We start from the raw sequence: 27665 nt of genomic DNA on the forward strand, positions 1-27665 counted from the left end.
TTAAACGCGCGAGAGAGCAAGCAGATGAGTACTGAGCCGAAGATTTCGCGTGAGCGTCGAAGATGTAAAGGAGGAAATCTTGGAAACCGAGTGAGCTTGGTTGGGTATATAAATTTCATCCGAGGATAGTTCCTAATTTTTTTTCTTTTTGAATGCCTTCCTAAATCCCCGATTTTGGCCATGCCGGAAGATATTATACACCTTCATTTTGACCGATCGCGAGGATCAGAAAAGCAGAGGGTGGTGCAAGACCGTTACTGACAGCAGGAAAAAGATGAAGACGGGAGAGCTCATATACAAATTGAGAGATGTGATGAAAATAACGCCGGGGAATGTCGAGTTTGGAACCGTGTGTTTAAAATGCCATGATGTACAGAGATTTAAAGCGTATATATGAAAGAGATATGAAACTCATTATTTGTTAGCAGGCCGTAGACTGTTCCATCTTCATGTTTTGTGGTTGATTCTCGCAATCATCCTGTTCTGAAATCCGATGCAAGCCGCCTGGTAAAGGTCCTGGATTCTGCTGTTGAATTCGCAACTTTTCGGTCAATTTAAGAACCGTCAGATACTCATTTTGATCCACCAATCCAGTCGGAGCTTGCTGGAAAAAATTCAGTAAAGTATCAAGCGCCCGGCGTGCATCATCCTGGGTAGGTGAGTTTGGTGTTGAAAGATGTGGAGGTGATTGCAATCCGCTAATTGGAGTAAGTGATGCCGGTGGAGGAGCCAAAGAGCTATGACTGCTGCTATGATGTAAAGACCGTGGCGAGATTGCAGAATCCAATCCAAATGGAGGGCCTAATTCATGTACCGGCGATTCGACGGCTGATGAAGGGGCTGTGTCCGGTAAATTATACTTTGGTGTCATAGGATCATTACCTTGCGAGGCAATGAACGAAGGATCAATGGCTAAAGTGGGGAAAGTCTGGCTTCTGGGACGTTGAAAGTTGCTAGCAGGATTATTTGGATCCATCCCATGGTTGATGTTGTCTTCAGTGTTAGAATTTCCATTTCCGTTCGTCGAATGCTGTGTTACCCGAGATTGCTGAGATGGCATCCAAGATCCGGTACTTCCCTCAGGAGAAAATGCAAATGGCGTTGTGGGACTAGTTGGCCCCCCTGAAAATGACGATGGATTGTTGTCGGTAAAGGCACTAGACAATGAAGCTGTGCTGTGAGAATTTGAGTGTTGCTTGTAGCTTGCTGTTTGGGTGAAATCGAAATAGCTGTTCAAACTATCGTGCATATGATGAGATCTGAGATCTTCACTACTCTTAGCGGATGCTAATAGCAAGGGAGATTGTAATGGCGAAGCGGGTGAGACACCATTAGATGTTCGTGATCCGGAACTTCTGCTCGAATCGATGTTGAGCGCCATGCGTTCGGAAAGACTACCAATATCGGCTGCGGAAGCTCTTCGTCTGAGATGACTGATCCCATTCTTTTGCTTGAATTTTTCTAGCCAAGTTGTACTATTTGTCTTTAGGTGACTCTCATTATTACCAACTGTAGTGGCGAAAAATCTCGCCTTCTCCTTAATCGCAGAATCGGTAAGAGGAATCCCCTGCTTTTGGGTATTTCGCACCCAATTCGATAGGGCTCTCTCGATATCAGGGAACTTTCCTTTAGCTCGTTTGACTGGAGATAAGCTTCGGTCTTCAGGGAAAAGATATTTTTCTCTTTGGCGTAAAACTTTAGAGACAGTACTACATTCTTTTTTAGTTAAGATCAAAACCCAAATGTTAATTGTCAATCATACCTTCGTTCAACACCAAACATGGCTAAGAGAAATATTAGCAAGAAAATCATCAAAGGAGTCTTGTCATGTCATACCTCCAATTTCAGTCTGCTTAACAGTAGGATTGTCCTCATGATATTGACACATCCGTCGTCGATCACTATCAGTGAGCGTCTTCCTTGGAGTCGGAGTAGCATGGATAGTTGGTAGTTTTGGAGGTGGTTTACCAGAGTTCGCAGGAGGAATCGCAACAGGTGGTGCTTGAGAGTTTGCAGGATTTGTCAACATGCTCGGCCACGTGGGATGGTTTGGCATGATGAGAGGAAGCAGTTGCTGGTGATGTGTGGGATATGTCGGCGGCGGCGGGGCCATTCTTGGATTTGGATACTGAGGCTCAGTGGGCATTGGATGATGCTGGTTCATATATTCATATTGAATCCTATTTTCAAAGATTGGTGATTGATGCTGTGAAGAGTTGTAATTGTTGCCCATATCCTGCCATTGACCTTCACCGCCGTATCCATTTTCTTGTGGATTGTGGTGTTGCTCATGGTCCATGCCAATATGGGCCATCATAGATTCGTGCATTCTTTGATCTATGGTCTCTAAACGAATGGTTTCCCAGGTGTTTCCTTAAATTCCAGAAATCCGAGGCAATTGAAGTTGTTTAATGGTACAGGACCTTGCGTAAGGTATACAATATCAGGGACGTTGAAAGCCTCAAGAGCGGGATACTGCATGCATGATAAGCAAAGCGAAGGATGGTTCCTGGCAGCGTCAAATATATAAACCCTGCGGAATCTGCAGGAGGAACGGATTGAGTCTGGCTGATTTATTTCAGGTGATGTGAAGTTTCGAATGCGAGAATATTTTGAGATTTGTTTGAACTAATGCTAGACGCGCGCAGCTAAAGGAAACATGCACTTCTAAGTGTGGTGGTGGTGGTGGTGGTCGATTTTGGGGATGGTGGTGGTGGTCTGCGGTAGATGGGGTAGAAGACGGATGAACAATTATTATTATGCGACCAGGGAGGGTAGGAAGAAATGCTGGGAAAAAGATGCTAGAAAATGCTCGCTGCAATGCCGAAGAGGGGAAGAAACACGAGGCGTATGCGAAAAGCTGCAATGGATATTATGCTGGGGAAGGCGCGCAACCCAAAAAGATGTATGTATGTGTGTATGTATGTAGGTATGTATGTATGATGTATGTAGGTATGATGGATGGATGGGACGTTCTAGTATGAGTAGGAGGTAAACCTAGACTTTTTGGAGTTTGTGGTAGTAAGTAGTGGTCGGTTCATGGAAATTTTGCAAGGTAAAGGTTCCGCAGCAGCAGGAAGAGGGAGTACTTGGGAACTGAATATATTAATGGTGGGGACCAATTGGACCAAGGAGAATAGATGCTAGGTTTGCTTGCTTTACTACCATACTAGGTTAAAGACTACTTCTAATAACTTTGTCAAGCATGGGAGCGTGGAAAGCAATGGCAAGGAGTCAATCTTGGAGCAACGACGAATGAGCGAGCTTGGAGAATGGGATTAGCAAGGGTAAAAAGAAAAGAGAGGACAAGAGAACGAATCGAAAGGGGGATGGATGGACTTTGGTGTAGACATTCAGAAGAACCGCAGGCAGACAGCAAGATAGACCAGATAGCTCAAAGAAAAAAGGAAAAGCCATTCGTTTGAAAAGATTCAAAAGAAGTCATTTGCAAGGATTCGAATTGATCATTGATTTTGGTAGGGTTTAAATATGGTTTAGTAAGGTTCAGGTACAGGGAAAGTACGAAGTAAGACTTGAAGACTTACCTGATTTGTTGCTTTGACCAAATGATTGCTTGGGAGAGAAGTCCACCAGATGAGAAGCGGATCTAATCATCTAATCATCTAATCATCTGTGTACATATCTGTTCAAAAGAGTCCACGGGTAGCTCAAGTAATGCAATAATTGCTGGTCGTATAATGGGAGCTAGCTGAAGGAATCGCCGAACATCGAAACATATCTACAGAGTAGAGAGAACCTCAAGGTCTTCGAACGGAAGATTCGGGGAGCTCAGGAAGTTCAATGTGAAGAGTGGAGAGGACAAGTATCTAATTTCGATCAGATTGACCTTTCTGAAGCTTTATTCAGTAAAAATATATCGTCGTGTCAAGGTCCACTCTCATCCGCTTTCTCCAAAAGATTGAGCAGTTGAGGCTTTTCCAGGTTTTTGTAGGGTACATCCAGATGATTATCTTCCCAATGGGTTAAATGTCAAATCGCATCTCATTTCAGCTGAGTCAAATGGGGAATCGACTAAACTACTCAAGGTCTAAAGTTTTGCTGGATATCGTAGATGATAACCAGGATATGGAGCTATTAACGAATGAAACGTTGAGATGAACCTACTAGATATTTGAATTTGCTTCTAGCTTCTGGTCTGATAACCAAGTTAATCAAACGGTACGCCCCGGAAGTAAAAAGATGAGGTAAATCCGTCAAATGATCTTAGGACTGGGGATTACTTGTTAGCTCGAGCTAGTTGCCGCAGTAAGGACAATTAAATCATCCATTATCATATCATATTATATCATATCGTTTCAAATGCTACCCATTGCTCAGATTCAGTTAATAATGATTGATTTTCTTTTTTGTCGAGTCTCTAGGTCAGGTTCGGCTCGGATAATGATGTTGATAACAACTTGGAAGAACAATCATCTCAAAAGCCCCTTCATCGTCTCGTCTCGCCAAAAGTTTGTCTTTTCTGCATTTTGATATCGAATTTTGATGGTGCAACAGGTGTACCGGCGGTACAAGGATTTCGGAAAAACCAGCCAGCAATCAGAGCTCATTCAAGTTCGGAGCAACTTCCACCTATTCCCTAAACAAGTAACAAACTGATCCCTTCTATACCAAAAGTTGTCATGTATCATATTAGCCAAAATTCGAAACCTAGTCAAGCCACCCTTATTAGACGAACCTTACCTACATGGAATCCGAACGTTTCGTTGCCGTAAGTTACCATGGTGTAGAAGCTACAACCAACCCTCGTGGTGGAAAAGAGGATCGTTGCAGAAATGAATCGATCCGTACCTTACTTACCGTAAGCAAAGTTAGTAAACTCTATGTTTATTCTGGTCCCAGGTTTTGGACCCCAATCGAGATATTGCATGGCATTGACTTCATCGTTTCGCATTGCTCCCTCTTGACCAAGACAACCTCGCCTCATTTCTTGATCTTGGGGGCCATTGAAGTACAGGTACCATCCATCCTTCGTCCCAAGTTTCCAACTGTTGGTATCAAAGTACTATATTTGTATGGTTGGGAGCTACAGATATCTGCTGCAACCACCAGCAACCTCCTGCACTTCAGCATAATGGCAAGGCTTCATTCACTCGGCTCTAGTTCAGGGCGCTCGTAGGTGCAACCCATTTCATGTACTGCATTTGTAGCGTGCATTGCCCCTGAGTAACCCACCTCACATAACAGACACAGGCACAGGTAACAGGATACAGCCATGGCCATGACCGTCTTCTTCCATCTCACCCCATGATTTCCATTCCATCTCGCCTCGCGTCTGCTCTGCTCGCGAACTCCGAAATCGTATCAAATTCCCAAATTCGATCTCCTAGCTAGAATCGCTTCGGCTGCATCGGTACCTACCGACCAGGGGGGTTTATGTTTGGAAATCTTAATACCCCACTGTGTGTCCGTCCCCTTGAATCCGTACTCCGCCATGGCATTATATCTCGCGAAGTTCTCTTTTGAGCAGATGGAATTTGTAATTGTCGACAGTGTTTAGGCATACATGTGCCGCTTCTCCTCTTCTCCGTTCCGCTCCCCGCCCAAAGCATGAATGACTATTAACCATCCATCACTGACAAGTTACATACAACCGAACAAACACCATTCCAATCCATCCATCCTCCCGTCTTCATCATTCATATCAAACCGTGCCATCAACCTAACCGAAACCCCCGAATGTGGAGGAACCTCGCATCTGAAGTTGGGCTCCCCATCTTTGTGCATCATCCACGTTCTGAATCATTGGTCTAACCTTACACTTTCGTGTCAAAAACTCCGGGTGAAATCCTAATGGCCCACTATTCATTCCAATCCATTTGCAATTATTCCTTGCAACTTCATTCATTTTCATAATTCTTTCCGATTTTGGTTTATTTTGATTTATTTTGATTTATTTTATTTTATTTTATTTTATTTCATTCTCTGTGTATTTAATTCTTCAGCGACGATCTCAAGGGAGCCTTACTTTACGTTTCATCAAGGGAGAGCAGCTTGTATCAGCGGCCGTGAGGCACCGCTCGCGATCACTTACAAATGTACACTCTCAACTTCTTGATTCATCCAAGTCACAGAAAGACAGCAGTACATCCGTGGCGCATTCACCACATGAAACAAACTCTTTACATAACAACGAAGGGGAGAGGGGGGTTTAACCAAAAGCAAAAATAAACGCGTCCACGTCCCCATTTCCAACCTACGTCTTGGCTGCAACATACACATCTCTCTGCTCAACAGCGGTGAAGGAACCTAGAAACACCATTCCCAACTTCAACCTCGGGACTTTTGCAGATCCTCTATCACGAGGTGACAACTTCATTTCAAATCATCCTCAGCTCGTTCCCTGTCTCTGCTTAGACCTCTTTGCTAGCTTACAGCGGTAAAACATACATCATGATACATGCTCAAAGACATCCTATCTACGTATATACCTGGTACCTAAAGCTAAACCTACATCCACGTTTTTCTCTCGTCGGCGGCAATTGAGACAATCTTATCGACATCGCGGGGAAATGATCCTCATCTGCTCTGCTCAACTTGAGCATCTAGACTGACCTGACTGGCTCAATGAACATCGACATCAAGGTTTGGGCGAAATATCATATTACAAACTTTTCCCATTCGAAATTGACATCCATTTTCATTTCAATAAACCTTCTCGAAAGCTCTTATCTGAACTTTTCTTCTTTCCATTGATACCTATCGTACATACTGTAGAACTAATCTTCAATCCCGTCCACCTCATCTCATCTCATCTCATCTCATCCGATTCTACAAACCCTCCCCTCCCCCCAAGCCTGCGTCGATCATCGAATTCTTCCCAATTCTTCCATTTCACATCAATCAAATCCCATAATCCCATCCATCATCCATTCCAACCAATCACATCCCCCAAGCATGCAAAAATCCCCCAAAGAGCCAAAGTTCCCACAGCGGAGTCCATCGACCGCTTAAAACGCCTGTGTAGCCGCCGAAGAAACATCCCAATCATGTATGCAAGCAAAAAGCACAGGCGAACGCGATCAACCTTACGAAAAACGGTTACCCGAAGCGCCGAATTTTTCAGGAACGCACAGCTTGATCGCCCAGGTGTCAGGAGTCAGCACTCAGGTACGGACATGACGGAGAACCGGGTTGGACCGCTAGGCTTAGTCGAGGTTGCGAATATCATGATTCATGACGATGATGATGATGATGATGATGATGATGATGATGATGGGTGGGATGGATAGATAGAGAAAGAAAGAAGCAAAGAAGCAAAAAAAGAAAGAAAGAAGGAAAGATGTCTGTGCAGCCACGATTATAGATAGGTACCTAGCTTTGACATGATATGATGCGATATGACATGATGTTGCACGAACCATTGCGGATTTTTGTGACGCTCCGGTCCCTATCTATCTATCTATCTATCTATCTATACCCGGCGATCTAGGATTGAGAATCTAGATCCATCGGATCGGGAGTTGAAAGAAAACCACAATGAGATAGACGCTTTGCTAACTCCGAGCGAGGAGAGAATTTATCATTTTTCTGCATCTACAGAGGTATATGTCCAGGACTCAACACTCATTCGAACTCCTTACTATACAAGTTGAATACCCTCTCCTTCATGAATTCATCCCTCCATCCATCTCTCACCCGTGACTCAAATCCCAACGAGTAATATCCCTCATACAATACCTACCTAGTTCTTCCCCATTCCAGGCACTCGAGATATCCCTCCCTCCGCGGAATATGCCACTCCATCTCGGCCAAATCCCAATCCCAATCCCAATCCCAATCCCAATCCCAATCCCAATCCCAATCCAACTCACACTCGCAGTAACCCCTCGTCACCTTAACGCCGACACCCATGAATCAACTAGGCATCTCATCTATCTCCCACTCCATCACTCCATCACTCTCCCATCCCATCGGGCAACTGATAACATAGCATTTCGTTCCAACCCCCAATGCCCCATACCGTACATACCATATCATCACTATTGCCTCATCCTCAACCCCCCTCACCTAATTAGCAACTTCACCCAAACAAACAAACAAACAAACACTTGCCACACCCGATCCTCAACCATCTCATCCGCACACACATCCAAACATCTCATCCCAATCAAGCAAAACCCGAGCATTCAAATCCAAGTCCCATCATCTGATCCAAGCGTCCCCACGCGCATAAACTGGCCCAGGCCCATGGAATCCCGAGATATCATTCATCACATCTTCGTAGCGCCTACCTGAAGATCATTGATTGATGGACCCATCCATCCATCCATCCATCCATCCATCCATTCAAAAGTTTCGCCACTATCAAAGTTGATAACTGAATCCCACAAGCAGCGCATTGTATCACATGTATAAATGCCAATATAAAACAATATCTATCTGTATTCAGAACCCTGTCCTGTCAATTCAAGTATATTGAGGGGTAAAAAAATCTCTTTTGGATATTCATCTATGTCTTCCTCATATCGACCTTCGTAGCCTTCTCATACTAAAATGAGCAGGGGCGCCAATCCGTGAGTACGAATCTACGGGCAACTGCTAGTACTGTAACTAGCAATCACCTCTTATCTCTTCCAGAGTCCAGTAACCCAAAGGCCCGCAAGTGTCTGTACCTTAACATGACGCCATTGACTCCCGACGAGCACTGCCATTAAGACCATATCAGCCCATCCCCTCCTCTAACTTCCGAAATCCTTGGCTTCTTCAACGTCCATCGTCCTTCTCCGCGCTGTTCGTACCACCGGAAGATCCTTGGTCGTTACACCGTATCGTTCTATTCTGCATGTTTTTTATCGTTTGACAATGGTAACTGCATGATGGATTAGCTCGAATTTTCATGACAACTGCCTAATCGATATGTGAAAACTTACTAATATCTTCATCTGCTAATTCGTGACTGAGACCTACACGCTGAGGTTGATGCTTGACTGATTTTCCATAAACAATAGCCACGCGGAAATCGTCCACAATAGTTTTATGGATAGCGTTACACTTTGATCACCGTTAGTCACTTGATGCTGTGCTACGCGATTCTCGGAATCATGAAAATAGCCACTTACAAAATCTTCAACTGTGCACCTCGTGGAACGTAACACTACTGGTGCTGTGTAATCAGGCAATTTTCCTTTGGGCTTTGTATAAACTCTGACAAGGTTTAGTTTCTCCCACCTGTTCAAGAGTTAGCATCAGGTTTTCAGGTAATTTTGGCAACCACAGAAATCTGCTAGCTCCTGGTGAACGCCTTGCATCTTCTCTTGAGCAAGTCGATTATAGCCTCAGAACGCCGCCCATTCAATTGAATTTTTCAAAGCTCCCAAGGCAAAATTCCATAAAAAAGTTCTCAAATCATAAACTTACATCTGTTCTAACAGTTCGTCGACGTTCCACCCATGCTCGGAAGAGATAGGACATGCGTTAGGAATTCTGTAAAGCAAATCAAGTTCCTCTATCGAGATAGCATCGATTTTGTTCAATGCATAAATGACAGGAATATAACTTCGTCCCTTGGCCTCTAGTACGTCTATCAGATCGTCGATAGTGGCGTCGCAACGAATGGCGATATCTGCGGATGAAATTTTGTACTCGTTCATGACAGCCTTGATCTCATCGTGGTCGATATGCGTCATTGGGACAGTATTGGTGATATTGATTCCGCCCTTGTCCTTCTTCTTAAACACAATATTTGGTGGTGACTTGTTGATTCTAATTCCAAAGCCTTCCAATTCATCTTCGATGATTTTCTTATCTGTCAGGGGCTTATTGACATCCAATACAATGAAAATCAAATGGCACGTCTTTGCTACCGCAATGACTTGTCGACCTCTACCCTTTCCATCCTTGGCTCCTTGAATAATACCGGGAAGATCCAGAATTTGGATCTTTGCTCCATTGTATAAAATTTGACCAGGTACTGTCGTTAAGGTTGTGAATTCGTATGCGGCGGCCTCTGAATGTTGTCCGGTAAGTTTGCTCATCAATGTACTTTTTCCCACCGATGGAAAACCTATAAATCCAACACTGGCGACACCTGTACGTGCTACATCGAACCCTACACCTGCTCCTCCACCACTTGACGTAGGGGTCAACAATTCTCTCTTGAGTTTAGCGAGCTTTGCTTTAAGTTGACCAAGATGGAAACTCGTCGCCTTGTTCTTTTGGGTTTTGGACATCTATCATTTCGTTAGGATCTATCGACGGCGAATTGATCACGTCCTGGGAGTATACCTCATCCTCAATTTGTTTGATCTGTGGCGGGGTATTAGCATTGGGAAAGGAAGGTCGTGGACGAGGGAGTATACCTTATCAGCGGTGGTCGACATGATTGCGGATTTTTCTGGTCAGATCCAGATATCTTATCTAAAGATATGTATTGCTGGGGAGAGTTTTTGGCGGAAAGAATAGGTTGCGATTTCCCTCAAGCTGGATCTTAAATTTTGGAATTGAAGATGATGTGAATTTCATTGTGGGGTTCTGCATCAAAAATTATTTCTATGATCGCATAGTTTCAACCTCAGGCATAATATTCTTCGAATTCCCCAATTGGCAAGGTTTCCAATTCAACTGATGTGCCACTCACTCACCGGGGATCCTTGAAGGTCTTGTCAGAAAATCATTTTATTGCGATTCATCATAAGGATTATGGATCCTCGAACTATCTGTGCAGCCTTCTTCATTTTGGGGACCACAGTAGATTTAGGTGGAACTCTGATACCTTCATTCCGACAGCATGTCATGAACTATGGCAGTCGAGGGTTCACACCAAATCCTGAGAAAAGCACATCCCCCCATAGCAAGACTACGCGTTTATTCGAATACGTTGGCTCTATACAGGTTCCCCATACATGGTTCACTCACTACTATATCGTCTCCGTGGCCTCTTCCATTTTCTGGGCGTTTCAAATTATCACACGTGGACCTGCTTTCAGATTACTTGCCTCGTACTCTCAACAAGATGCGACAAAATCAATGACGGTCAATCAGGTAACTTTGGCATGGACACTCATGGCTCTACAGGGTAGCCGGAGAGTGTATGAGAGTCTTACGCTCACTAAACCTTCCCAGTCGAAGATGTGGATTGGGCTTTGGGCTATTGGAATTGCGTATTATTTGTTCATGGGAATTTCGGTTTGGATTGAAGGCATTGGTGAGTGATATGAATTGTAATCTCGTAATTCTTTCCATTAGTGACTAACTACCTAAGCCATACTTGATGCGACCACAAATCCACTAGGTTCGATAGACATCTCACAGCCCTCTTTGAAGACTTGTGTGGCAGTACCTCTATTTGTGATTGCATCTGTCTGTCAGCATGAGTGCCACAAGCACTTGGCAAGCTTGAAGAAGTATACTCTTCCCTCGAACCCATTCTTTCGCCACATCGTTTGCCCTCATTACACCAGCGAATGCTTGCTGTATATTGCAGTTGCCATTGCAGCCGCGCCTCAGGGACAGTTCCTGAACAGAACCATATTGGCAGGGTTGTGTTTTGTAATATCAAACCTTGGAGTGACTGCAGATTCAACAAGGAAATGGTATGCCACAAAGTTTGGTGTAGATAGTGTAAAGGGTAGATGGAGAATGATACCATATTTATACTAAAATGCTCTCTTCAGAGTTTGGTTTAGATAGTTGGAAGCAGAAACGGAAATCGATACCATATTGTAAGATTAGGTCTCTCAGCGTTTGCCGAATATCCCTAACTTTGAACCTAATTTCGATACCTTGAGTACGTCCCGATACGTAAGGCTAGTTCGCTCCTGTCTTTCATATCTACCATCAATAATTTCATCTTTAGACCGCAAGAGATCCCAGTTTGCGACTGTTGTGGAATTTAGGTCAATTTCTGCTTCCGTCTCGGATATTCCATGGTAGTAATTTGTATATAATTCATCTGTTGTGATCAACAAACTCCTTGGCTCCTGGAAAATTCTCCACCTTGGCTGCTCTTCTCTTGTTCCATCGTCTTTGTCTCCATAGATATCCAAGCACAGGCTTGCGCCTAAGCTTACAGTGCAGACGACTGGATGATAGGCGGCTCCATCTTTATGTGGCATAATTCCCTGCTTTGGCAGATATTCATTGATTAGGACATGATTCGGACGCTCATGGGGACTATCACTAAAAATATGACGTGTTCCAGTTTCGTGCGAGATAGGTAAGGAGAGAAGTCGAGAGACAACGGGATCTGTTAGCCATTTGGGCAGAGGCGCATCCAATAGAGTATTCTTGGTCAAATCAGAGGGCCATGTCTGAAGACGACGATGAGTTAAATGCTTCCATCGTGGTTTTGGGGCTGTGGCAATCTGTGGGAATCAAAATGTCAAATATCACATCTCGAATGAGCCCAGAATCGACCTACTTTCTGCAATAATATTTGTTCTTCCTCCTCCGTAAGAAAATTAGGAATGTAAAAAGCTTTGGAAGGGAGGGTCTTGATTCGGGCTTCATCAAGAGATGTTGGTATGGCTAGTTGTAGAATGTCCATGTTGGATGAATATGTACCTTTGAGAAGTATAATTAAACTATCTCGGGGTGATAATGTGAGAGTGTGTGTGAAGTTTGAAGGAGAAAAGATCTGGTGAAGAGATTGGGTCCAAGATGAAGTTATAAGAGAGGGGGTGAAAGAATAATATGCACACAAGTATCTTCTCGATGCCGAAAGATAGTGAGCGGCCCAGCCTTACCTGGTAGCTTTTCGTTAGGCCATCCTGGTTATCTTCACGTGCTCTCCCTCTTAAAAATCATGCTTTGATCACGTGTTGACGAAGGCAAGTCTAGATTGTGGGGAAAAAAGAGGGCCATTGATAGATTTATTTTTAACTAGCAGAAGGTGAAGCAAAGCGATGAGAAAGCACTAATAAAGTACGAATACTAATAATACGGAGCCAAGGAGCCAAGGTAGGTAGTACGTAAAGGCGAATACGGTAGACTTTCTGACTTCCTCGAGACTTCCAAGTCCTCGAAGATTTAATCATTCACTTCTCTACTACCTAGGCTCGAGGCTCGCTAAGTGATATCCATACAAGCACTTTGAGTTTTAAAGAAGTGTTCGTTAGAACTCATTAGGAGTTAGGACTCTCTAGAAAGAGTTTAGGTAAGGACCTCGGGATGATCTGATACAAGCTAAGAAAAAAAGAAAAGTAGGTCAGTTGATGCGTTGTACTCCTTTGTTTGGTTGGAATAATGGCATAGGCATTCGACTTTGGCGAAGTTTAGTCGTTAGTTTTCTCTACATTATTGTACCGGTACTGTACGGAGTACTTTGTAGATAAGAATACGATGATACTGTAGTTTGAATTGGACCTCAATTAGACCTCAATGGTACTTCAGCTAGACTTCAGTTAGACTTCAGTTAGACTTCAGTTGGACTTCAGTTAGACTTCTCTACTGTCAATCTAAGTTCGCCTCTACGTTCACCTATCTGAAGCGAAAAGAACTTCTGTGGCAAAGTACTGTATGATATAAATAGATCACTCTACTCCGCACCGGCAGATTTGTTGAAAATGTAATTGTTCTGTAAGCCTCGTCGTATACAGATCCTTTTCTCATGCTCTCACCTCACTCATCTGCTGTATGATTCTGGATTGGAGATCGAGACGGTGGGTATGATTAGTTATCTCCCTCCCTAGTACCTTAAGCATCAAAAAGGGGATTCGAGGAACAAGTGTCAAGTGTATGGCTGGGTATTTACCATCCATCCAGCCATACATACATCCGTCCATCCATCCATCCATCCATCCATCCATACCCAGGTATGTAGGCATTCATGAATCGAGTATAGCGACCCGTGTAGTTTTTGCTTTGTTTTGCTTTGTTTTGCCTCGAATCTCGTTCTATTGTTGTCCTGCTGTCATGGAACCATTTAGGACAATGCGTATTGTCCTATGATAGACACGATAGACAGGATGGACAGAATAGACAGGATCAGACAGGATAAGCTCGTTCATGAAAGTTCCTTATTCAGTGTTTTGTGCTTAGTGCCTGAGTGGGGTTCCGTATTCCGTATACCTAGTCTAGCGCTTGTCCTGACTAAGCGTAAGTGGAAGTAATTCAATTCTATCTGGTAACTCGATTCCTCCCATTTAACAAAACCACACCCAAATACTACTTAGCTCCTTGGGAACAATTCTTCTTCAACCAATCCTCAAAATTTACACTTATCCGTACACATACTTTCTCTCTTACTTCCAAATTCAAGATTTTCACGATCCACGATTACATTACGAATTTAATGATATAATCCGTTCGCCATTCGGGTTTCCAACTTCAACAAACCAATTTAACCGGCGCATCTCACTAATACATCCATCAGTTTGAAGGACTCGGATGCTCCTCCTTGTCCCGAAAACCATTCACGATCAAAGTGTCTACTCATAATACAAGCCAGGATGATCCGCAGGATACAGCGAAACACAGTCTAGATGTTATGGGCACTCACAATCATGAGGGAGCAACGGCTACAAAACATGGTGACTCGACCACCAGCCTTATTGATCGAAAAGACAAAGTCAACAACGCCACGAATATCATCAAAAGTCCGACGCTTTCCGGAAGACAAGAGACTGTGACCGATTCCGAGACTTCGAGGGATGTGGATATGCCCGATGCACCCCCTGAGGATACTGATGTGAAGAGTGATTCAGAAGCAGAAACAATCGTCCTGGAAGGCAAAAATGGCCACTCGCCCTCGAAAACTCGAAAATCGATCAAGCATGAGGACAATAGTGACGAGGAAGATATTCGAAAGCCGTCCGAGTCTAGGAAACGCGAAACCTTATCACTGGAAGCACTTTCTCATAACGAAAATCATCTAGGAAGGCGCAAGCGTCTTAAGATCGACCCTTCTGAGCCAAGTAAATCTCAGTCTGGTAATGGGAGATTATCCAGTCTACAAAACAAACGGCATTCATCTCTTCCAAAATCTACTGGGCCAGAATTGAGATCTGACGAATCATCGTCGCCACCATTATCGAATTTAGAGAGCGCCGATAAGGCTACACCCGTTGAAAGAGCTTCTCCGCGGAATAAACAGAACCCATCGGACTCGGACGAAGATCATGTCGACCACGAAGATCGAAAATTAGAGCGACTTCGAAATTCTGCCTTGAACAATATGCAAAGGAAAGGAAACATACCCTCACTGAACATCAGCATGGAGAATACTTTAGGTGTCAGGAAGGAACGATCAGAGTCTCCCCACCATGGACGTTCTCACAAACGCGGTCACTCTACTCAGTTTCCCTCGAAATCGATCCATAATTCAGGCCACCGTAAAGGACGAATACCGCCTCCTCTTCTATCTACCGAGTACCAATCCGATGACTCTTCTGCTAGCGGACGCTCACACCCTCGTAGCTCTCGACCCCGGCAACGTACAGCTTCTACCATCAGAGATCTTGCTACGCCAGTGACTGTCCCCCAAAAGAAGAAAAAACACCTCGATAGTTCTGGCGCAACCATGTTATTCCAGTTTGTTCGTAAGAATAATCTTGCAGGAGTGATGGAGGAATTCAACAAGCACCCTGAAGACCTAAATCAAGCAGATAATGCGTTGAACACGCCACTGCATGGCGCAAGTCTTGTAGGCTACGATAAAATTGTCGAATTCCTCTTGAGCAAGGATTGTAATGTTGATGTAGTCAATGACCTTGGCGACACACCACTTCATGATGCCATTGACAATGGTCATGTTGAAGTTGTGAGACTCCTTTTAGAGTATGGGGCTGACCCACGTAAGGCAAAGAAGGCTGGAGGTGATGAGCCTAGTGATCTAGCAGCAGCTTATGTTAGTGTTCCTGAGGACGAGGAAAATACCAGAAAAACGAGGAAAGAGATGCAGCAGCTCATTGAAGATGCCAAGTCTAAGTACCATGAAGATACTGTCCTGAGCGAACAAACAACGGGAGAAAATGCAGATCATGACTCCTATTCAAGAAATAGTCCTCATCACAGCCCTACCTCTGAGCATCCTGGTATATCGAACGGCCTGCGAGCACGGTCGTATAGAACCACACACCGAGATTTATATCGAGATCATAATAATGCTGAAATGCTTCGGGAAGCCTGTCGAAACGGCGATCACCCAAACATCTATAATTGGCTAGACGTCAATCAAAAGAAGGGGAAGGATCCAACATCTCTTCTGATCGCGGCAAAAGCTGGCGACAAATTTGCTGTCGATCTACTACTTGGCCTTGGTAACTACGACTGCGATCCTGAGCCTCTAAGAGGTGTAGAATTTCGATGGTCTACACCAATGCTTTGTGCTATTCATAAAGGTCATATTGACGTGGTTAAGTGCTTGCTTTCAGGAGACTTTGACCCGACCAGGCGCTTGAAGGATAAGACTTACTATGAACATGCGCAGGAAAGAGAGAGGGGCAGTCCCAACTATGACTCAGTTGTTGAAACACTCAAAGATGCTTTCAACTCATATTCGAAGCCAGCCAAAACTTCGCCCTCCAAATCCCGCTCCCCCAAACTTCATCGAGACTCTGATCGCGGCCGCGATTCTAGAAGGCCAGTAAGGACTACCCGTGATCGATCTTCACCATCACGGAAGAGGAGTCCTTCAAAATCGATGAGGAGTTTAGAAGTAGGATTGTCACGTCGCCCAAGCAGCGACTCCCTTCATCCGGGCCTTATCACACAGAACCAGGCAAGAAGAGGTCCAGGCCGTCCAAGAAAAGAGGAAAGCAACGCTTCGCATTCGACTTCAGACACAGAAAGCACTCCTTTAGGTCCTCCTAAGAAAAAATTGCAAGCTTCGAAGGTTACAGAAGCTGATGCTGCGGTGATGTCATCTGAAAACGAGCCTCCGAAACCACGGCGTAAGCTTGTCTCTGGTAAGGACTTGAGAGGGGAACGAGATAAACAAGGGCGTGGAAGTATTGCATCAAATATTTCTACCGTATCTGTCCAAGATCGAGACCAGGTAGAAGAGTCGAAGAGCAAAGATGGCAAACAGAAAACCACAGTCATTGCGCAAACAACAGAACTTGCAAATGAAGACCAGGTCTCAAAACCTTTCATCGTCGAGATGGCTTCGGATAAAAGCGAAAAGCATGACAAAGCTAAAGGTACAAAACGAGATGATTCTAAAGACCGACTAGCTTCTATTCGTAATGATAAGAGTCCGATAAAACGACAACGCAAGAGCACAACGCCACCTCGCACAGGTACACTTGATACAATGGTTCCCACGGAGACTGATGGTGCTCCATCTAAGCGCCAGAAAGTAGAGGGACTTTCAAAGCATATTATCACAGACCAAAATACATCAAATTCGTGTACTGACCAGCCAGCACCCAATCTTGATACAACATCTCAGAACAAATGGGCTTCAAAAATTACCAGAGAGAACACATCAAGATCTTCGTCAAAATCCACTGGGGAAAATGAGACATGTTTCGACAAAGAGAACGACGAAATCCAAGCAGCCAAAAAACCCGAGCTCTCAAACCTGATCGATCTGGAACGCAAGAAGCAGGTGAAACTGGCCAGGGAAGCTCGGGAAGCTCGAGAAGTCAAGCAGCAGGCCAAAGAAGCTCGTGAAGCGAAAGCAGCGGAGGAAGCTCGAGAAGCAAAGGAGAAGGAAGCAAGGGAAGCAAAAGAGAAGGAAGCAAGGGAAGCAACAGAGAAAGAGGCAAAGGAGAGAGAAGCGCGGGAGAAAGAAGCAAAGGAGGCAAAAGAAGCTCGAGAAGCCGAAGAGGCTCAGGAGAAGCTAGCCATTGAGGAAGCTGCTAAGCGAGCACAGGAAGAAGAGGACCGAAAATCACGACATGCCCAGGAAGAACGCGACAAAGCAGAACAAAGGCGAATATACGACGATCAGAAAAGGATAGAGCGGGAGAAATTGGAACAAACCCGAGCCGCTGCGCAAGAGCGAGAACGGTCTGAGAAAGCGAGACAGGCGCGAGAAAAGGAAGAACAAAGACTATCAAAACTTCCACTTCTCCTTCGAGTCTTTGATCAACTCCCGCAAGCCGAGACACTCAAAATTGCTTCTTTGCCCAAATTCCGAATCGTACAAGGATATCGATATGATACCATCAGACCAGAAGCAATAGGCAGCCCCAGTGCGCGAGAGCAGTGGATGCTCAACACTGATGTTGCGTTATTGCTAGGAGAGAAAGACCTCGAGTTATCAAGATGTGAGTACAGGGAAGTGAACGAGTAAAGAAATTGTATTGACTTGCTGTGATAGATACGGCATGGGAACGTATTCCATTAGAGATGGATGCCAAGGAAGCTATATGGCCCCGTGCACACGCAAAATATTCTCGTGATCCTTTCAAGCCAAATATCCTCGTTCCTTCTGATGAACGTGCGCACCTGGCAGAAGACGCTAAGCCTCTGTTCCTTGGGCTTGATCTTTTCTTCGTAAAGGTACGTGTTCTGCATTTCTGAAATTGGTTAGCTTGCTCACATCATTGTAGGTATCGGAGTTCATGTATGTGGTGCCTAATTTTCCTCACCTACGAGATAGTCAAATAGCCATCGAATACCAAGAACTTGTCCCCTTAGGCGCCACTCCGGTCAACAGATATGAGCAAGACTCAGATCATGATCCGAGCCAACCATTCTGGCCTGAGCCTCAAATCTACATCAGTGGAACCTTAGTCACACATACAAAAATCGAAACCAAAACAAGCACGAAACCTTTTCCAGAACCCAAAGTATCAAGACGAGAAAATTCAAACGAGAAGGAATTACTTGCATTGGCTTTGGCCAGAACGCAAATGCTTTGGGAACAGCGCGAACGTGATGAACATGATGGTATCACCCCACCACACTCCGATCGATCTAGATCGCTCAACGAAGATGGTCTGATTCAAGAATCTATTTCGGGCCCAATCACGATCAGCCAAACCACAGATCTTTCAAACGGAACCTTTCCTCTTTCTAACGGAACCGTAATGCAAGAAGTCGATATATTGGATTGAGGAATATCGTCACTGATACAAGGCACGCACTAACATATGTTCCATCGTAATTGTTATATAATCGCTGTATAAGAAGTTTCTTCCCAGGATGGGCAAGTCTGTAGATATTCTTTTCTGGGAAAAGAAACATCACGTCATATTTTCTCCATCAGAACATAATACTGTACATATACAGATTCGAATCTCAAACTATCGAGAGACCAGATGAAATGAACACCCTTCATACCCGGCCCTAATCCGATTCCAAATCCAATCTCAATCATGCATCCAAACGACGTGAGAACGAAAGGAACGGTTCAAACATACTCGTCAAGATGTCTTTATCCTAAAGACATCCCCGACTTCTCGTTCGAAGGGGGGACTGGGGAGGCAGAAGAGTCAAACACGTTGGCCGGCAAAGATACTTGACTCGGGTGAGGACAAACGTCATGTATAGATAGTAATGAAAAAAGTTATATAACTCCATCTAAAAAAATCTTTCATGAGCTTTGATTATCGCCCCCTCAAACTTTCTAGATTGCGAAAGATGAAGTTGTAGAAGAGTTTTTACATACCGCTAGGTATATATTGATCAACAAGCAATATCGCGCAAACTTTTGAACGCGAAGTCTTCTGTAATATGGATATTTGACGGTACTGTTACCAGGAGAGACACACTGTGCATGTATACACCCCCCAAAACGCACTTGCATCATCAGAAGATAAGATTATGCGTTTGTTTCGTTTAACTATTTGGAGTACTACGTACTACGTAGGTAGGAGGTGTTCGTGCAAACTTTTGAATGAAATATTGGGATATTTGAATATCGGAATAGCGATTTCATGATTGCGTTGTATCGTTGTGTCGTTGTTGTGTCGTTGTTGTAACTAGATAGCTAGGTAGATAAGTAGGTGTTACAAAAAGATTGCGTTGACTTCCAAGGTTTGAGAAGCTAGATAGCTAGGAGAGATGGTTTTGAAAGAGGAGGAGGGAGAGGGAGAGGGAGAGTGATAAGAGTAGACGAGGAGTAGGCGCATGCAAATAACAGGTGTGTAAGAAGAGCAGAGTGTGAATAGCGAGAGGGAAGAGTGGATGGTGAATGATGAATGATGAAGGGAAAGTTGTAAGTGTAGCAAAAAGGGAGTAAGGGTTAAGATGCAGGTGTACGATTAGCATTACAGAGAGGTATTTGGTCTATAGAATCCAAGATTTGAATTCCAGATCTACCTATCCATTGTGTGAAAGTTACCAACTGTAGAGGACCGCATGTTCCCTTCGCTCCTCCAAAGTGATTGTTTTATATTACACTCGTACTCGTCCTGAGAATACCATCATCTAACCATCATCCTATGCCGCAGCAACTTATGTTTCATACTCCGTAAACTAGAATCAACGCCCTACTGTAGTCTGTTTATTGTTTGTAAGATTTGACGTGGAGTTTCAGGACTTGGCGTGTGGGTTTCGTAACTGGTGGCTCCTTCTTCGTTTCGTGGTAGGTAGGATGAAGGGGATGGTGACCTTTCGAGTTGGTGGCTGTCCGCAGCTTATAAACGTGTAGGAACGTAGCAACTACATGGTAAAACTAAATACATACTTAGTAAAGGGAACATCTATTTCGGCGAATCGACCCCATTCAAAAATGACTTCTTCTCCCTCGAAGGATGCCATTAAACTACCATCAATTAGAAGTATCTTGAAAGGCCCGACAGGTTCATGCACTCTGCCATCAATATTTCCTATTGTCGCTCGACCACCAATTTACACTCAACTACCCATTCGAAGGGAAGTCTTTCCTGTGAATCAAACTCTTACGGGGCTTTCTTTTGTTTTTGCGTCCGTTCAATCATCGGATGACGTTGAAGACAGTTGTAAACAACAGTCAACTACATCGCAAAGCCTCGAGATACGGAACAGCCAGAGTATTCGAGATCGCAGTCCAGGTAAGAGGACACCAGGTACAAAGGTAGCCAACAAGGATGGTCAGCACCTATTAGAAATAGGATTCCAGGATAAAAGTCTTAAGATTCATGATGAACTTGAAAATATCCAGAAGAGGATTAGTAGTATAGCAGAGGAATATGACCAATTGATGGGGGAGAAAACCCGATTGCGAAGATGCTCGGAAGATATAAAGGCGATGACAGAGATATCAAACGAGACGACCGTTAAAGAAGGGATGACAGAAGATCAAAAGTACGTTCCACGTGTGGTTACTGCATATGTACAATGATAGGGGAAACCTAAAGCAAGAATAGACCGTTAACTATGTCAGTAGCCTGAGTTCATCCGATGTTATAATAGCGATAGATTATGCGTACCTGAAACGAATCATCGGCGACAAGCAGACGTACATCTTTCGCAGACACCTTCTACTGGCGGAGATGAATCAGATGTGAGTACGATCTCGAGAGTCATTAGTGGTTGAAGAGCGTAAGATTAGATACATCTGCGAGGTGAGACCTATGCAAAGGAATGGTTCCCTTCATTTGCTGCCCAAAGAGGGTGAGAAGAGGTGCCTAGAGTTCAATACGAGATAAAAGGACCTGGGGAATTATGAGTTTGCGGATGAGATATTGTCGGTTTATAATTTGATATTTCCCAATACGACAGTTGATCTGAGAAGACATAGAATAGATCGGAGTGCTGGAGCTAAGTACATGTATATGCCACCTCCCCTTTTAAATCGTCCAAAGAAAAGCTGGACGAAGGTTTGGTGATTAAAGGAGTTGATGGGGACGCTGAAGAGGACGCTGAGAGGTCCGCAACCGTTTGAACGTTCAGACGATGGAATGCCGATACTGATTATGGGTATTCTGAGGATTCCGAGGTAGGTAGGAGATAGTCATAACGAATTGGATACTCGACATGATGTAAAAGTATCGATGTTGGGTAGGAGAAATTAGAAATGATGTGATATGATTAGAAAAGTTTTCAATGTTCTACGTGTTACCAAAAAGGAGACCGAAGTTGAATGATGTAGAAGAATTGCAGAGGAGGTCGGTAGATGACGATTGTGCATTCCGATAAGAAAACATGTAGCGCTACGTCACATCGAGGTCACCCCGCCTTCCGTACTCGTATGAAGCGAGGGGCAAATAGTCAGCTATCAATGTTATCAGGAGGCAGCATTACTTGTACAATAAATCAAATCATATAAAACAATCAATATTAGAGCTTTCCTTCACTTGTTTCTCTGTTTACCAAAATCTTTTCTACGCATACTTGATATCATACGGTTTAGAAGAATGACTAAAATGAGCCAGGAATCTTGCTGCACTTGTGCGCGTCTACTTGTGCAGATAGAGAGGAATGAAGGGAAGAGCGGCCTACCTTCTTACTCGGCATCTACGCTAGGAAGCAATTCTTCCCTTCAATCGACGAGAAGTGGTTCAAGTTTGAATGAGAAAATGAAAGAAGAAGTGGTCTTCTCAGAGAAGAGCCCGGCATATGACATGGAGAAGGAAACAGAAGACACACACTGGAATGAGAAAGAAAGGAGAAGTAGCAGAGAAAATAGAAGGTTATCATGCTGTGGACGCATTATCTGCGGGGAATGTATAGAGGGCAATGAGAGATTCGGGAGTTACTGTCCATTCTGTCAGGTTAGAAGTGCAGAAGCGGTGGACAATTCGGTAGCAGCTTCTGCGCCGTCGGACAAACCGCCTTCCTACGAATCCCTTCATTCCTCTTCCGAATCGAATCCACGACCTTCCCCTCCTACTTACTCTCCCGCTCTAGACTCCAAATCACAAGCCCTACCACAGTTGGAGTCGAAAACCGAACCACAATCTGAAGATACCCTCCATTTCCTCTCGCACGCCACCGATTCCATGACTTCTCTATCCTTTCGCTACGGTGTACCAATTGATGTGTTGCGAAAGAAAAATGGTATAACAAGTGATCACCTCCTTCTGGCTAGGAGAACAATATTGATACCTGGGGAATGGTATAAAGGGGGAGTGAGTTTGAGCCCGCGGCCTGTGGAGGGGGAGGAAGAAGAGAGGAAGAAGAGTTGCGTGAGGAGATTCATGGTTGGGTGTAAAGTTTCTGAGTGAGTTTGTGTTTCTGATTTGCGGGGAGATAAATTGAGAAAGAGAGAAGAGCTACCTGTACAGCTTGTAGGAATTCAAACCCTATCGAGTGTGTGGGTTTCAATAAAAGGGGTGGTGGATAACACTGGAAGGACTTAAGGCTAATAATGAATTTCCCGTTAGATACGATATTGCAGTCCTATATCTCGAACAAGCGAACTACGACCTTGAGCTCGCAATGGGAATATATAAAGATGATGAGAGATGGGAGAAAGAAAATCCTATATCGAATAAAGGGAAAGGAAAGGGAAAAGGGAAGTCGAGATATGATGTTGCGAGAAGAAGATTCACAGGACAGAGATCATGAGATTTTTGCTCGCACATTGCTGTATAACTGCGTGTTTTAGATTCCTCTTCATTTTTGTATTTTAACATAACATCATGAGATGGATGGAGTCCATGTTACAGTGCACATCAAGCACCTTATAAAATATACAGCGCCGTCTGGTACAAGACCCTGTCCCAAATTACGCCAAATTAATATGCCGATCGTGTCCGAATATCCTAGAATTATTGTTAGCCTTGTGGTATCCAAGAAAGATGAATAGGGGTAATTACCGATATTTTTCTCTCAATCTCCCTAACCGAGCGGTCCAACTCTCCTGCAATCATTTGTTTCTTGTCCGTTGGCAAGAGGGTATATCTTTCGCATAAATCTCCATCAATGACGCCCTTTACTGGCACATAATAACTTCGGTATATTAAGTGATCTCTTCCAGCCAAAGGCGGGTCTTCTGATCTAAGATGTTGTTCCAATGTCTGGAAGAAGTCTACATCTTCTCGACTGACGAATGGTATCAAGATACCAAGTGTGCCTTGAAGACCACTCCACAGTAAGCAATCTCTACCTCCGGCAACGAGGTTTGTCTTTTGAATGCTCATAGGAATATCCTGGGAAAAGTTATGCGCCATCAATGTTAATCGATGAGGGGCTCCAGCCAGATATTGACGTTCGTGTAGAAGATGAGCACCTGAGCCTTCTTCATCCGCTTCTTCACTGGCTTTAGCGGGGCAACGAAGAAGCCAAATGTTGCCGAATTTGTCCCCTCCTGCCACAGTCTCATAATCTACCATGGTAGTACACGATGTCCACCTTGCGATAGTATCATCCACGAATGGAATGAGTCTATTCTCTTGGAATTTGTACACGACCATAGTGATACTCTCTTGGACATCACTGACAATGATACGACTACCTTGGGTTTGCAATCCAACAATCATATTAGGCGCAACTTCAGATTGTGCTTTTCGTAAGAGTTGTCGCATTCCAAGGTCGTAAATACGTAGATCTTTCCCTACTCCAGCTAATAGTCTACCTTGGAAAGCAAGTAGTGCCATAGGTGGTTCCTCAACTTTCGTTTTGTGTATGAATTCGAGCTCCTTACCGTCTTCGTGGAAGCGGTACACGTGAATAAAACCTGCAGAGAACGATCTCGGGCTAACCACCAAATCTTTACCAGTTCCGACGCATAAGAATGTTTCATCTTCTTGACTAGCGAAAGCAACAACAGCGATGCTGACTGCACATTCATTGTCCTCGAGGTGAATTGTAGACAAGACTTTCTTTTCGGTCACAGGATCGACGACAGAGATGCAAGACGCCCAGTGGTTTGTTCCTCTCGGGTAACCAAACTCCTCAGGGGGAAGTACTGTGGCATCACCATTTGTAACAGAAGGATCTTCGAGTAGCTTCTGCTTTGTGGCTGGAGAAAGTATGTTATTGTCTGCTTCGATGACATAGAAACAAGGATGTTCGGGATGTCGGACGAAACGACGAGGAGTATAGGTTAGAGGGATGGATTCTTGCAAAAGGTTATCGGTGAGTTTCTCGATAGAAAATATTCTATGGTGAATTAGCCATTGCTCCAAACCAAGTGTAAATTTTTGAATAATTGAGTGGGATTAGATATTTCAGAAGGAACAATTGGAATTATAATATTACATCCTCATAGTCATGGACGACATAAGAAGTTTAACGATAAGAAAATCATCATAGTATATGGTGCTTTTGAAAATATAACAATTGTATGAACGTACCTTAGATTTTGTCCTTGAATTCCCACCATTCCTTCAGTACACTGCTCACTACTGAAATTCCAGCCCCATTCCAAAGCTGGATAGTCTAGTGGGGTGAGCATAAACCCTTTGGTGGCGGGATCGGAATATCCGAGCCATGGTCTAGAGCTGAGTGCAAGCACTGCAGTCTGACCTTGAACGGCTACTCTGAAAAGCTTGACAGGCTTTGGTCCAAGGAAACGTGTTCGTGTGTCAGAGAGCTCTCCAGTCACTTCATCTAAAACGGTTCGTAGATAGACACCAGAATAGAGTCCGATATGAAGGTAGAGAGTTGAGCCACCAGATGATGAGTCCGACATAGCCATAATGGAAAGAGCATTTGGAGGAGAAGTCAAAGCTTGAACCGACTTGTTCTCCAGTGTTGATTCGGGATCCAAACTCAGAATACGTACTGTTGAGTCATCGCAACCAACAGCTAAAAATTGACTTCTTTGACGTCCTTCTGGAACTTCACCAAGACTCAAACAGGTAACTGTACCGCTCATCTCTTTCTTTTCGTCATATTCGGCGAGAGATCCATCTGAATCCATCTCAAAATAGACAATCTCTCCAGAACTTAGAGCTACAGCAACTTGTCGTTCGTTTGTAGTAGCTGCAACGATAGAACGATGCTGAGGAGCAGCCCACTCATTCACACGACGATCCGCGCGAATGTGTCGAATACCTTTAGGATGCACCTGAATTAAGGAATCCTCGCCAAGTTGCTGTACAGCTAGTGTTGGCGCCGATGACAAAAACCCAGTATCAGTTACTTCTTCCACAGTTTCACCAATGCTGAGAACCAAAGTACCGTTTGAGAAAGAGAGAATGATGTAAGCATCATAGGTATCACCTCTAGTAAGCTTTGTCGTCCAGACTGCAGATGGCACACCAGGCAGTTCGGATTCGACGATTTCACTTACTTCTAAGCCATGTTTCAGGGTTCTGAAAGTACTTCGAGCGCCGGTACCACAAATGGAATAGATTTGTGGTGCATCCTCGTCCGTGAGATTGGCAACTTTACAGTCCATCAACGGATTCATCGAGTCGATACTTTCGACTAAGCTCAAATTCTCAGCTGGTCGTGGATGAAAATAGATGGGCGTGTATGATTCATGAGCTCCAGTTGGGAAATCATCGCTGACAAATTCTGTTTCTTCATCGTCATCACCAAGCTTCTCAAATTGGTAGAACTGATGGTTGCCGAACTCGCTTGCAACAAAAAGAAATCCACTTTTGAGGATACAGAGACTCGCCGCAACAGGCACAGTATCAAAGTACTTAATTTTGAGACGTCTGACTTCTCCAGTTGGTTGCCCATTATCGTCTTCAACCATCTCAATGGTTATTTTGAAAAGATCACCATCATCTGTCTGTAGTAAGAAGAAGAAAGCTCCTGCAGCACCCTTGAGTTTATGCATAACTCCTGCTACAATGTTTCGTTTTCTTTGTGGATCTTCCGTTGCACCACGGCGGCGAGGAATAGCAACGCGGAACGCTTCTTGATTAGAGTGCCTATAGGTGATATTGTCCTCTCCGCAAACTAAAACACCACTAGGTCCATCCGTTCCTCCAGGCACCTGGAAAAGTATATTCGCCGTTCGATCGACAGGCTCCGACCATTTTCGCACCACATGATTCAGGCCCAGGTCAAGTTCGTAGTAGACAAGCTGTTTCTCAATCTCGTCATAGGCTTGACCTGTGGGATCCTGGTCCGACTCTCCATAATCAACCTCGAGAGCCGCAAACACCGGATTTGCGTATCCCACATCCAATGCTACCAATGCGAACACTAAAGTTTGTGCTTTATGGGCTTCTAAGGGGGATGATATAGTAAGTTCCGCCTGAGAATTGCGATTCAAGACATATACAAGCTTGTTCTTCTCCACCGATGCAGTCAAGCAAGCTCTGCCTTTCGGGTCCACAGCCAAGTATTGCCCTGGAACTACTCTTCGAACGCCCGATTTGCCAAAAGTCTCGAGATGTAGGCGATTGAACTTGTTTTGTGCGGGGACGAACTCGACGATCGTTATACGGCCAGAGTCGGATGTGATGATAATGTAATCTGCGGTTGTTTATTTTAGCTTAGCTCTCAATCGTGACCGAGTTTCTATAACACTCGTCCCCATAGGCTGTTCATATCGGTATGATTCGTGCTGCCATCGATGCTTCAAATCACTAAGTGAAGCTCAAGTGGGATGAGATGAAGGACTTACCCTTATTGCTACCAGCCAATCTGAAAGCTGCAATAGCTCTTATTATACCAAAAACATCGTGTGAAAGTGCTGTGATGATCTTTCCTTGCGATGGATCTGGTCTATGGAGAGTGAGACGCGAACCAGAGGCAGTCACAATCTGTTGCTCTTTCGTGCCAGCAAATTGTCCGAGGATTGCTTGGGTGATGGCGGTGGGAGGGTTGATGGTCAAGCTGTACAAGAATTGGTTTGATGTGGTAGCCATGTTTGGGCAGCGGCGCAGAAAGTCTGCGCAGCTTCAGGTAAGATTATTCACTTTGCGCGAAAATGCAAAGATGGTAGTATCATTTGTAAGAGTTCGACAAGTAGCTTGTCGCAA

General features: G+C 44.2%; 9 protein-coding genes across 9 annotated transcripts; 5 read left to right on the forward strand and 4 right to left on the reverse strand.

The window, feature by feature from the left end:
• Positions 1-421: 421 nt before the first annotated feature.
• On the reverse strand, positions 422-2329 carry EAE98_001967 (uncharacterized protein; the record flags this gene model as incomplete). Its single annotated transcript, XM_038949586.1, has 3 exons — positions 422-1709; positions 1763-1784; positions 1837-2329. The coding sequence occupies 3 exons, from the start codon at positions 2327-2329 to the stop codon at positions 422-424; spliced, it is 1803 nt and encodes a 600-aa protein (XP_038814571.1).
• Positions 2330-7007: 4678 nt separating this feature from the next.
• On the forward strand, positions 7008-7250 carry EAE98_001968 (uncharacterized protein; the record flags this gene model as incomplete). Its single annotated transcript, XM_038949587.1, has 1 exon — positions 7008-7250. One exon carries the CDS (start codon positions 7008-7010, stop codon positions 7248-7250), a length of 243 nt encoding a protein of 80 aa, XP_038814572.1.
• A 1560-nt stretch (positions 7251-8810) lies between these two features.
• Positions 8811-10340, reverse strand: EAE98_001969 (uncharacterized protein; the record flags this gene model as incomplete). The annotated part of the gene is made up of 6 exons (XM_038949588.1): positions 8811-8830; positions 8892-9012; positions 9081-9189; positions 9379-10190; positions 10246-10266; positions 10320-10340. The coding sequence occupies 6 exons, from the start codon at positions 10338-10340 to the stop codon at positions 8811-8813; spliced, it is 1104 nt and encodes a 367-aa protein (XP_038814573.1).
• Positions 10341-10659: 319 nt separating this feature from the next.
• EAE98_001970 (uncharacterized protein) lies at positions 10660-11619 on the forward strand (the record flags this gene model as incomplete). Its single annotated transcript, XM_038949589.1, has 2 exons — positions 10660-11164; positions 11222-11619. The coding sequence occupies 2 exons, from the start codon at positions 10660-10662 to the stop codon at positions 11617-11619; spliced, it is 903 nt and encodes a 300-aa protein (XP_038814574.1).
• Positions 11620-11645: 26 nt separating this feature from the next.
• EAE98_001971 (uncharacterized protein) lies at positions 11646-12703 on the reverse strand. Its single transcript, XM_038949590.1, has 2 exons — positions 12380-12703; positions 11646-12323 (listed from the first exon to the last, which is right to left on the reverse strand). Exons 1-2 carry the CDS (start codon positions 12503-12505, stop codon positions 11697-11699), a joined length of 753 nt encoding a protein of 250 aa, XP_038814575.1. The 5' UTR covers positions 12506-12703; the 3' UTR covers positions 11646-11696.
• Positions 12704-14446: 1743 nt separating this feature from the next.
• EAE98_001972 (uncharacterized protein) lies at positions 14447-18965 on the forward strand (the record flags this gene model as incomplete). The annotated part of the gene is made up of 3 exons (XM_038949591.1): positions 14447-18173; positions 18227-18408; positions 18459-18965. The coding sequence occupies 3 exons, from the start codon at positions 14447-14449 to the stop codon at positions 18963-18965; spliced, it is 4416 nt and encodes a 1471-aa protein (XP_038814576.1).
• Positions 18966-20584: 1619 nt separating this feature from the next.
• Positions 20585-21175, forward strand: EAE98_001973 (uncharacterized protein; the record flags this gene model as incomplete). Its single annotated transcript, XM_038949592.1, has 1 exon — positions 20585-21175. One exon carries the CDS (start codon positions 20585-20587, stop codon positions 21173-21175), a length of 591 nt encoding a protein of 196 aa, XP_038814577.1.
• Positions 21176-22199: 1024 nt separating this feature from the next.
• EAE98_001974 (uncharacterized protein) lies at positions 22200-23343 on the forward strand (the record flags this gene model as incomplete). Its single annotated transcript, XM_038949593.1, has 2 exons — positions 22200-22996; positions 23160-23343. The coding sequence occupies 2 exons, from the start codon at positions 22200-22202 to the stop codon at positions 23341-23343; spliced, it is 981 nt and encodes a 326-aa protein (XP_038814578.1).
• Positions 23344-23513: 170 nt separating this feature from the next.
• On the reverse strand, positions 23514-27551 carry EAE98_001975 (uncharacterized protein; the record flags this gene model as incomplete). Its single annotated transcript, XM_038949594.1, has 4 exons — positions 23514-23540; positions 23595-24879; positions 25074-27156; positions 27308-27551. The coding sequence occupies 4 exons, from the start codon at positions 27549-27551 to the stop codon at positions 23514-23516; spliced, it is 3639 nt and encodes a 1212-aa protein (XP_038814579.1).
• Positions 27552-27665: the final 114 nt, after the last annotated feature.

This window comes from Botrytis deweyae (genome assembly GCF_014898535.1).
Source record: "Botrytis deweyae strain B1 chromosome Unknown BDEW_003, whole genome shotgun sequence".
In the NCBI taxonomy this organism is placed as follows: domain Eukaryota; kingdom Fungi; phylum Ascomycota; class Leotiomycetes; order Helotiales; family Sclerotiniaceae; genus Botrytis; species Botrytis deweyae.